General features: G+C 40.0%; 1 protein-coding gene across 2 annotated transcripts; it reads right to left on the reverse strand.

The window, feature by feature from the left end:
- Positions 1 to 1,259: 1,259 nt before the first annotated feature.
- Positions 1,260 to 10,181, reverse strand: LOC137986712 (monocarboxylate transporter 10-like). Of its 2 annotated transcripts, none has more exons than XM_068833657.1 (6): positions 10,177 to 10,181; positions 6,007 to 6,237; positions 4,500 to 4,834; positions 4,173 to 4,316; positions 3,225 to 3,450; positions 1,260 to 2,044 (listed from the first exon to the last, which is right to left on the reverse strand). In XM_068833657.1, the coding sequence occupies exons 2-6, from the start codon at positions 6,209 to 6,211 to the stop codon at positions 1,707 to 1,709; spliced, it is 1,248 nt and encodes a 415-aa protein (XP_068689758.1). In that variant the 5' UTR covers positions 6,212 to 6,237; positions 10,177 to 10,181; the 3' UTR covers positions 1,260 to 1,706. The 2 variants fall into 2 exon arrangements, with proteins under 2 accessions (XP_068689758.1, XP_068689757.1); XM_068833656.1 differs by lacking the exon at positions 10,177 to 10,181 and adding an exon at positions 8,492 to 8,781.
- Between the last annotated feature and the right edge of the window lie 893 nt (positions 10,182 to 11,074).

The raw sequence follows: 11,074 nt of genomic DNA on the forward strand, positions 1-11,074 counted from the left end.
TTGAACCGTATACTCCTTTCTCTCTTCTTTTTCTAAAAATGTGTTAACACTCTCGATGCGGGCACCTAAATCAAGTTACCCTTACTCGAATGGAAGCTAAATTCATTCGCTAGAAAAAGAAACCGATTTGACATGTACTTTGAAATAGAGTCGATGTCTCCAATCCGGAGTTCGCTCTTGGATGGGTGGGGAGGGAAAAGGGCAACTCGTACCCAGATCTCCCAGAGAGAGATCTGGGTTCGAGATTACGGCAACATGTATTTTGAAGAGCTCCATGTATGAGAGACATTTCTGAGCAGCGGAGAAAAGCATGTTATGATTTCAAGATCATGGCCGTTACGAGGGCTTCTTAGGCAGTAACGAAAGGGAATGTCTCTTGAAGAATTCAAGAACGGGCATGAATTCTTCACCCTTTCCACGCGTTACTGCTTAAAGTCACGTTCACAAGTTCACGAAAAACAAAGTCACGTTCACGTTCACGAAAAACAAAGCGAGTATTGCCATAAGAATTCACTGCCTAAATCCACAAACTTATCCATCTCAGTCAAGGGAGGGGTGGGGGGTAACCCTGCGATGGATTAGCTCGGGAAGTAATAATTCTCCCAGTTTCTTCATACTACCGAAACCGGCGCCGGCCGTATGGGCCTCAGTTGTATCACACTCGACTTTATCTTCACCTTTACCTACAAGTCTTGCATGAGAATTATTACATTATAATATGGAATTAAGAATGGTCGCTCGTGCAAGCCAAATCTTATTTAAGAGCTCGGCTAAAAATAGCTTGATCTATGAAAATGCCGTTGCATAGACATAGTATAGAATTGTAGACTATTGGTTCGGTCTAACTATTATAACAGCATAAAGTGTTAAAATAAGTTGGAGCCCTTGCCGTTCTAAGCGGTCGAGTAGATCTTACTTCAACCTGCCCGGCCGAACTTAATCAGTTCTCGACGATATCTGTTTTCCGATGCTGACTCTGGAATACTCGGAAAAATCCTAATGCCCCTTTGCAGCAGCCGAACCTACGACCTTCCGAACTTAATTCTTGTATTTCAGTTAGGCACGGCGACGCGACGCAAGCGCGACGTTAAATGACATTAAATTCTCCGAGGAGACAGGAAAGTAATTTTAAACCAAAAGTTTGGGCTGTAGCCCACGACGAGGGATGAAACTGCAAATGAGAATCCTGCCTTCATTCGACTACGCTATGTGATTGGCGGGTTTGGTTACGACGAAACAATCTCGCTTAGATGCTTTTGTTAAAATTCTTTAATGTACTCTTCAGAACAACAAGTTAATTAAAGGATTTATGTGGAACGAAAGCAAGGGAGGTTGAATTTCTGATCAATTCCTTTCTTTGCAACAGGGTTGATTCCAAAATTACTTTCATGGGTGGTTCGGTTAATACACTTTACACAATGAAAGTATTGAGATAATCGCGGAACTATTTCACCGGAGCGTTTCGTGGAAAACGTTTTCTTAGCATTGCCAGTGTTTTCGCTGTTCATGGTCCCTTTTGTCTCCCGTGAATAACCGCCCGTTCAAAATTTTCCTTCCCTTGAAAGTGTCTTATTGTTCAAGTATTTTGTGATCGGTTCATCCCGTTAAACAAACTGTTTTTGGATGATTATAAAGCTGAGTCCAAACGCCCCCAGCGCTCTTACCACCAACGTCTTGAATCTTGAAATTTTCTGTTTCGTGTCCTGTCAGACGTCCGTTTCTCTTTCAAGCTTATCGAGTACACAGCGAGATCCACAAACATCCCCCAATCTGTTTAATTCGAGACAAGATAACGAGGGCCGTAAGGCGAAATTACTTGTGTCATAAAGAACACTCCTATTACCAGAATTTCTTAGATTATCCGCTGAGTCTTTTTCCGCTGTACTGTCTTCTCCCGAAAATTCTTTGTCTGTTTTAACGTCTTCTGTTTCCTCGTAAGGCATGAAAAACGAAACAAAGGAAAGAGTAAAAGTTCCAAGTGCTATGGCACCACCAGCCACGAAGAAGGCGTTTTTATATGAACCGGATACTTTGAAAATGAAGGCTAAAAGAGAGAAAGAAATTAAAACATGGTAATCATCGGTGTAAACTGAGATGTCCAGGTTTGTCGTCAGAGCTATAGCCTCCACCGGATAAATATAAATATTATTACAAAGTTGAGGGATTGGGGAGTGCAAATCAAAGGATCATGGTCTCCAAATCTGTTGGCCTCTTCGGAAGCGCCCTTCTCGCACAAAACTCTCTCTCTTTCGCAAGCTTCTGATACCTGTATGAAGGCTTTATCGTTGTAAAGTGCGTTGCAGTGTTATGTATGTGTCTCTTTCAACAAATTATCACAGAGAAAATACTCAAACTATCCAATGGGTTGGAGGTGAATACTTGCAGCCGCCTCTAAGCGCGAGAATTTGTTTGCTTTCTGCTCAAATTTGGTTTTGTGGCTCATAAAGTAGCACAGGATAGTCTTACTTTAAAAAAAAACTAAGTAACTTAATATCACTATTAAAACGCGCAGGCATGCGGGGCTGCGCAGTGGTGAGGGCACTCGCCTTCCACCAATGTAGCCCGGGATCGATTCCCAGACTTGGCGTCATGTATGGCTTGAGTTTGTTGGTTCTCTACTCTGCTCCGAGAGGTCTTTCCTGGATACACCGGTTTTTTCCCGTTCCTCAGCAACCAACATTTGATTTTATCTGTTCTGATTTTAGTTGATTTGTAGTCTCCCCAATTCGTAGAGCACTAGTGCTCGCCTAAATAACCTTGAGACTTAAATAAAGTGACTATTATATATATTCAAGTTATTATAATGAATTTACGTATATACTGAACAACATTTTAGCTTTTTACCTGTAATTTGTTTGACCCCAAAAGCATTTTGCTTTGGTCCTCTTCGTGTATAAAGGATTAATATGATAGTGACGGTTAAATTTAGACAGTGAACTAAAGGCGATTTCAAACAACCGATAGCAATCAGCTGATGAGTGGTATGCCACGATTCTTCGACCGTGCAATAATCTGTCTGACAAGCAACCTGGCTTCCAAAAAGTTTTCGTAACTCAATCGCGAAAATTAATCGGTGTGGAATACGACTGGCGTTCAGAACGGTTCGAACCCTGCTTGGGGCTCACTTTTTCAATTGTCCTTTCGCCCTTTGTGACTGTTCTAGTAACTTTATTACTGTCCATTTCTTATGAAGAACGAAATGACATTAGGGAAGGTCTACCCACCTGCCAGCGGTGGTCCAAATATTATAGAAATGGAATTAACCCCATACAAGCTTCCTAAAGCTGACGGCAGCTTTTCCGGTCCAACGATGTCGCTTGTGGTGATAGCAATAAGCAGAACAAAGCACCCATCAAATGCACCAAAACTAAGAGCATATATTATGAGCCCTGTGTAATCCAAAGCCAGCGGACATAACGTACAAGTAACGGACATCATCATAAAAGATATCTGAAAAAGACAAAACTGGAATGATGTTTTTCAATGTAAGCCTTAAGTTATTGCATTCTTACGAACAATGGCGCGTTAAACATTAACGGTTTTACGTGAAGCTGGATTAGGAAGTGTACCGAGTGGCGTAGACAGGGTAGAACGGGCATGCTAATGATTACGCAGGTAATTGGAACGATAAGGACGGGGATAACGGTGAGGTTAGTGGAAGCAATGATAACCACGACGAGATGATTGATGATGCGATGATGACGATTGATTATGATGACGATCATGATGGTGATGGTGATGTAGGCGTAAACTATGTAATCTAAGAGCTCCCTCCCAAAAGGTATCCATTACTTCTGTAAATGATGAGTGTGTTAGCTTCAGGAAGCGTTGAAATGATAAGAAAAAAGTATTATCCTTGTGAGAGACGATAATATTGCTCCTTCTCTTGGGGCACACCCTCCCTAAATTTCCAGTTTCGTCAACACTCTCACAGATCGTTTTTTAAGTTACGTCTCTTGTTTCGCCACTGCTGCCACTCGACTAACGCACATCACGGCATAGCTTCAGTTTGTAAAGTAAACTTGTTTCATCCAAGAGTCCATCACCATGGACTCTTGTTGCATCCAATCCCAAAATGACAACGGAAAAAATAGATAGTCAGAGATAACGATCTAAATACAATTGAATCGCAAATACCATAATGTGGGGGGGCGAAAAAAATTGGTACGTACCTGCAAAACATAGAAACGATTTATCTTTGGATGATAAAGCACAATACCGAAGACAAAACGTGACACAGTGGAAGAAATTGAAAGGTAACCAACTAGAAGAGAAGCCTCGGAACTAGGAATGCCAAGGTTCATTGCGTGATTCGGCTGAAATTTACAAGGAGAGGGGAAAAAAATATTAACAAGTCATCGCTGAAGGTTTTGCAGCATTTTAGAACACGCTCATGGAAATGGCAGACTGATTGACTAAGGGAGAAACTGATCCACTAAAGCAATCACTGACTGACAGATAGACTGAGACTGATTTATATTATGGTTGTGTTTCCTTACCAGATGAATGAAAGGAATAAAGTAACCAATGAAGAACAGAGACATGGATACCACCCAGAATACAAACGACTTCATCCTCCACACGGACGGATCAAAGAGCTTGGGTCGCTTCTCGTGTTTTCTACTAGCACGTTTGTACTTTGCCGGGAGAGGACGGTACATTAACGCGCTCAACAACATGACGAAGGAGAAACCACAAAGAATGCGAAGCATCGTTTTCCAGCCCATGTTTGACAAGATGAAGTCATAAAAGGGCCCCATTGCCAGTGTGCCGATACCACTTCCTGAAGTCACTATACCGTTGGCGAGAGCGAGATGCTTGTCAAAATATTCACCTGAAGAAAAAGAAACGATAGAATCTAGAAAATATACCATTGGACCCGGTTGTTCACGCTAATCCCAGATTTAAAATAACCAAGCAGTTTATTTCTCTACTCCCAAATGCTGTTCAACGCTGATATTCGGCAAAATTTTATATTGGTAGAAGTCGATTTTGAAAAACAAAAATGAGCAAAAGAAACTTTAAGCAAAAAGTTGAAAACATGAAACAAAAGTTTACGCTAATCCTGTATGAAGTTAATCGGCTTTCGACGTGACAACCGAGCCCTGGATGCTAATGCTGTGGCCAAGGGTTTAAAACGCCAGACTTGACATCAGGAGTTCAAATCCCACTTTGAACATAAGTTCAAGTTTTTCTGGATAATCTCCCGTTTAACGTCTCAACTGATTTTCTTCAGTTTGTTACATTTAGTTCTATCCAATACATCACTGGCCATCAAAATCCCTTAAGGAGAGCATTCAATTCAGAATCATTATCAAGGATTCTATACTGTAGCAAGCTTAATGCCGCATTTGCTAGCAAAACGGACCTATGACGTTAAAGAGATGTTTCCACGTTTTTCGGTCGTATCACATTGTTATTGCTTGAATTAGAGTTGTATTTGTTTTTGTCTATTCGGTCTTGCGCAGTGTTAGCAAAAAAGTAACATACGATGCCCATGGAGAAACGAAAGAAGAACATATTGCGGAATGCCGGAGCAATGGCATCCACTGACTTGATATCACAGTCAGCACGAAAATGCAAATTCGATCTGCTTGCCAGACGGGCTAAACAATAATGTCGGAAATTGACCAGAAAAAAGCCGACGACGCGTACTTTTTTAGAGATTACTTACTTCGTACTTGTGTTTCATAGTGGTTATTATATGGCTTTTTTAGAAAACTCATGCAGCTTTTTACAATCTCTTATTTCACTTCATCAGCATGGTACAAAGTTCTCCGTTATACTTAGGGATTGGCTCTAATGTTTCTTATGTATGTTTCTAGATGCCTATTGTACAGAGCCCACATGTTAAATTTCAAATGAGAAGTTTACGAGTTGAGCTACGCAAAAATATCTCCGGCATCAGAATTCAATTCTTGCTATAAAGTAAACACAATATCAGCTTTTTTGAAAGAATTCCTCTCGTGTTGCCTTGCAGCCAGCGAATTTCAATTAATAACTTACCCAACACAAGCATTGTTGGTGCATAGTTCATGCTCGACGCAAAGCCCCAAAGGACACTGTATGTCAGGTAAATGACATAGATGCTCTCAGTAAATGACGTCAGTAATAGACCAAGAACTCCGATAAGACTTCCAACAGATGCTACCAAACGACAACTATATCTTTGACACAAGCTGCTCGCTATGGGGCCGCAGAGGAAGGTCATGCCAAACGCGAGAGAGCCTACCCAAGCTATATATTAAAATAAAACAATGAAGAGTCAATTAACAAAGGTTGTGTTCTGCTTCAAAGTTTTATTATCTCAACCATCTGGCCCCAGTTGTTCAAACGATGGATAACGCTATCCACAGGATAAATCACTATCCAGTGGATAAACACTAGCAAAACCAATTGCACTATCCAATGGATAGTGATTTGTCCGGTGGATAGCGTTATCCACCTTTTGAACAAATAGGGCTAGAACTCTGGGTTGATTCGGCTTGCAAAAAAATACAATTATTTCAGGGGTCATTATGGCCAGAGGGTTACTTTGTGACGTCTACACAAAGTAACGTGAATCAAGCCATGCAACTGTAGTGGACAACTAAGTGGGTAGGGTCGTACATTATATTTCATTAGCTGTATACTGTAGTACTTCCCATTGCTTTTTGTGCTAAATCCATTGTTATCTTTGTTCTTTCCATCGCTCTTTTGGCCATTTGTGAAGTCCGTTCAATGAGTTACGACACGACCCAACTGAGTAGATATTGAAGATTAGGTTAAATTAAAAAACAACAACATAATTTCAACAACGCTGCACATCGGTAGGCTTTGCGGCATAGCGTAACATGCTCCGACAGGTTTCCGTTCATTCTCGTCCCCAGAGTCCGCTTTTCTTTTGGTCAGCGCGGCCAAGAACACGGACTCTGGCCTCAGCCAAAAATACTCGCAGTCACGGTAATGGTGTAATGTTCTCATAAAAAGTCTTTGACTTGGGCCATTTTAGTTTCAATAGGAATAAAACGCAAACAAAGGTTACAAACAAACATTTGCTTGAAATGCATAACTTTTATAAACTTAACGTTTCGTATGTTACAACATACATCATCAGAAGTGATTATAATTCAGTTACAGATAAATTTAAATTCAAAAATACAACTGTACGGACTGGGAACTAACGAAATTGATTGACATAAAACGACAAGAATAACCTTGGTGTAATGTTGTAACCGTTGACGACCGCAATCTCGACCCCAGGGCTCTTCTCTTTTGCACATGATTGGGGTAGAGAACAGTTCTTGGGAACCCTGAAGCAAGTGTCTTCTTATTGGTCTTCGTGAAAAACAATGAAAAGGGTCTCTGATTGGTGCATTCGTGTTAGCACGAGGAGTGAGCATGCGCCGTGACGAGAATGCGACGAGAATGTTGATGACCGTTATTGTTTCAAATTTCTGAGAATGCGCAGAAAAGCCGTAAGTCTGTGATTCACGGACTTTTTGCTTTGGCTGTGGCCAGAATCTGTGTTCTGACCAGAAGAAAAGAGGACTCTGGGGCCAACGGTTATGAGACCATACCATTAACGCGACTGCACGCATTTTTGGCTGTGGCCAGAATGGTCCGTCTTCTTCGTTCTGACCCATGATGAAAAGCGGACTCTGGGGACGAGAATCGTTTCTGTGGGATCATTTGCGGTCCTGGGATCATTTGCGGACCCGTACAGATCGCATTTAGGTACTTATGATACAGAGTCTAGCCAAAGGCAAAGTATTTCAATATCCTGTCACGTGAGTTATAGTACTCGGCGCTTATTCGGAAACCATCTCAAGAAGTACATGTTAGTATCCTCACACTTGGTTCCTATATAAGACCTTTCCTACTCTTCTGCTTTCAATAATCCAAGATTACAACTAGTACCATAATACTATTTCGAGATATGTGCGGGCATCTACAACAGTGGTAAGTTCAAGCGAAACGATTTTTAATCTTCCTAGCCAATTAAAACAGTCACACTAAAGCAAAGCCCAAAATGTTATCTTTTTTTTACCAGCAGTCTCTAAATCGGCCTTGTACTGTTGGAAGAAAGCAACTGAGGTGTCGTTTTTTTTTTTTTTTTTTTTTTGGTAAGTCATGTAATTCTAATTAGGCAAGTAGGTTCAATCAGTGAATTGTGCTTTGTATTGTAATGTAAGTGATGTTTTGTTTAGCATTGTAATATAAGTAATCTAATTATTTTTTTGTAAATATTGTAAGTAGTGTAAATATTAGTATTGTTAGTAGAGTAAGTAGGCGAATTGTATTGTAAGTAATGTAAGTAGTGTAAGTGTTAGTATTGTAAGTGGCGTAAGTAGGAAGTATTACAAGTAGTGTAATTGACTGCACGAATATTGTTAGTAGTGTAAGTCGCACTGAATTAATGTTAATGCTGTCATTAATGTTAGTATTATCAGTATTGTGTGTAACTCAATTAAAAAAAAAAAAAAAATCTTCCTGAACTGATCAACCTTACTTGATACTACCAAATTTTCCATGCTTCCCTTAACTTTGTCTCATGAACTTTGAAACAGCTGCATTATTACTTCCGCGGAGTACAGCTGGTGACGCCCCGGTAATTTCCTCATCGTTTTGATGAAAGTTTCGGGGCAGTCTCCCAGTGATTTCCCGTCCAGGAGAGGACGAGCAATGAGCCTTGATAACGTTGATACCCCAAGTTCATCGCATGACAAATCGCGTGACTGACTGCCTGAGTCCTGGAAAATTCCGGGTCACGAATTTTCATTAAATTTGCACAAACTATCGACCTCTTGCCTGAAAAGAGTTTTTCAAATTGGAGAAAAAAAATACTCATATGAAAATAAAAGTCACAGTAATTGTCAAATAGCCTACAACATTTCGCTGCACCATAGTTAAGACCGTCAGACGATCGAGTGTCAGATATAAATAAATTACTTTTATCACGATCAGACACGGTTTTTTAGACGAATTTACATTTAGAACATATGAAATATCACATTTTTTTATCTGAGGAATTAAAGTGACATGAAAGATTACCGCAGTTAGATAAATAGGAAAAGGTTGTTTGTAGCTTTCAGTGTTGTGAAATAAGTGATCCGAGTAAGAAGAATACATTGCTCCAGCGATGCAATGTTTAGTGTCTAAGTCAACACGAAATTCAGGGTTTGGTTTTATTTCAGGCTTTCACCAACCCACTTAGGAAAAATATTCCACTGTACAGATCAGAAAAAGAGTCAGTAAAGAAAGACATCTCGGCCAAATGTTGCACGCGTGATTACAGTCACCGAAGCTCGGGGTTTCCACAAGTCGTAAAGGTGTCAATGTGCTAAAATAAGGAACACTGGAACATCACGGAACACCCAAAATAATTAAGATTAAAAAAAAAAAAAGATAAAAAATACAATAAGAAAGAGCTTTGGTCTTCTGCTGACCAGACCGTCATTTAGAGATCGCCATTTTGGTAGTACCTCCCAACGTGGAGAACGGTGAGTGAATTACAATCAAGTCATTTACGAATGCAGTCCGGCTGTGATCAACTCAGTCCTTGGTGATTTTTTTTTGTTGTTTGCCAGGTAACGACTCAGATTAGGAGCTTTCTTAAAGCGTGTAAGTTTCCTATGGCAGATTGCCACATTGTGGAAAGTGTGGAAAACGCAAATACCCGTGTTACGGTTCTCGCATATCAGTTATCTCGAAAGTTAGCATTATTTTTGTAAAAATGCGTTTTCACTTTAATTGTAGGTATCGTTCTTAAGTTTAGATAAAGTTTTTCAATAAGCTTATCAAAAGGTCACCTTTATTTATAGGTTTCTGCAAGGCAGAAATGATCGAAATTAGTGACTGTTTGATTGTAATTCACTCACCGTTCTCCATGTTGGGAGGCACTACCAAGATAGCGATCTGTAACGACGTTCTATCAGCAGAAAGCCAAAGCGCTTTTTTATTTGTTTTTAAATTTATTTTTTTGCTGGTCTTTATTATTTTGGGTGTTCCTTGATGTTCCGATGTTCCGGGATGTTCCCCGGTGTTCCAGGATGTTCCAGTGTTTCGCACAGTGTTCTCGTTTTTTCCCTGCTTTTAGCACCAATGCCGTGAAGGTGGATTAATTGTCTTTCAACTATGTTCTCAATACAACATTATTAAAAGATAAGAGAAAATGTTTATCTACATCATACGCACCCGCCTCTGTATGATCCACTTTTAAGTCTCTCATAATATGAGTATATAACAATCCAAATTGTTGTGAATACCCAAAATAATTAACTTGGATAACTGCAGCAAGCCGAAACAAATGACCCAACCATATCCGCCATCGGGCATTTCAGCTTCCTCCTTGATCATGAACCTCATGGAATTTTGAATTGACGTCTCTTTTTGGCGTTTTTGCTGTTGCTCCGCAAGATGTTTCCGTGAGTTTCTTCATTTTTTTTTTTTTTTTTTTTTTTTGCAGTTTCTCTTTCTTTCTCGCGGGGCCCTACACATTCTTCATTGAACTGGTCAACGTTTTTGACGAGATGAAAGTCGTAAATTCCCGGATGTTTTGGTTTAACAGCTGTAAAGGATAACGATTTGTGAGTGGTTATTTCAAATAATAGACTCGATACAGTTGTACCCCGTACATTTTCATTTTTGGGATATGCCGATAATTTTATTCAACATCGAGTTAATCACTATCCTTAAAAAGGCAAGTAGGGTGCTATGCCCAAGAGGGCATTGGCCTTTGGAAATCACGCCTACACGAGACAGACAAGTATGAAAAGTCTTGTGAGTAGAAAATTAATATTGTAGACTTAACTATGACGACAATCAGCTTATAGCAGGCTTGCCATGCAGGACTGGAGGAAAAGTAAATTATAAATAATCACTGGACGAGTAATTTAACTAAAGTATTTTGGTTTATTTTCCAGTTTCCAAGCACTTGGACTCCCTTCAAATTTTGACTACTGTTCTGTTTTGTTGTCTGGTTGTTCTCATTAATCAGTAGTCCATTCAGAAAGATTAACTCCAAGCCGACACATTGCTGAAGGAAAGGCCAGACCACAACACCGAGAACTACAATCTTCTACAAGATTCTTTT

This window comes from Montipora foliosa, unplaced genomic scaffold (assembly GCF_036669935.1).
Source record: "Montipora foliosa isolate CH-2021 unplaced genomic scaffold, ASM3666993v2 scaffold_284, whole genome shotgun sequence".
In the NCBI taxonomy this organism is placed as follows: domain Eukaryota; kingdom Metazoa; phylum Cnidaria; class Anthozoa; order Scleractinia; family Acroporidae; genus Montipora; species Montipora foliosa.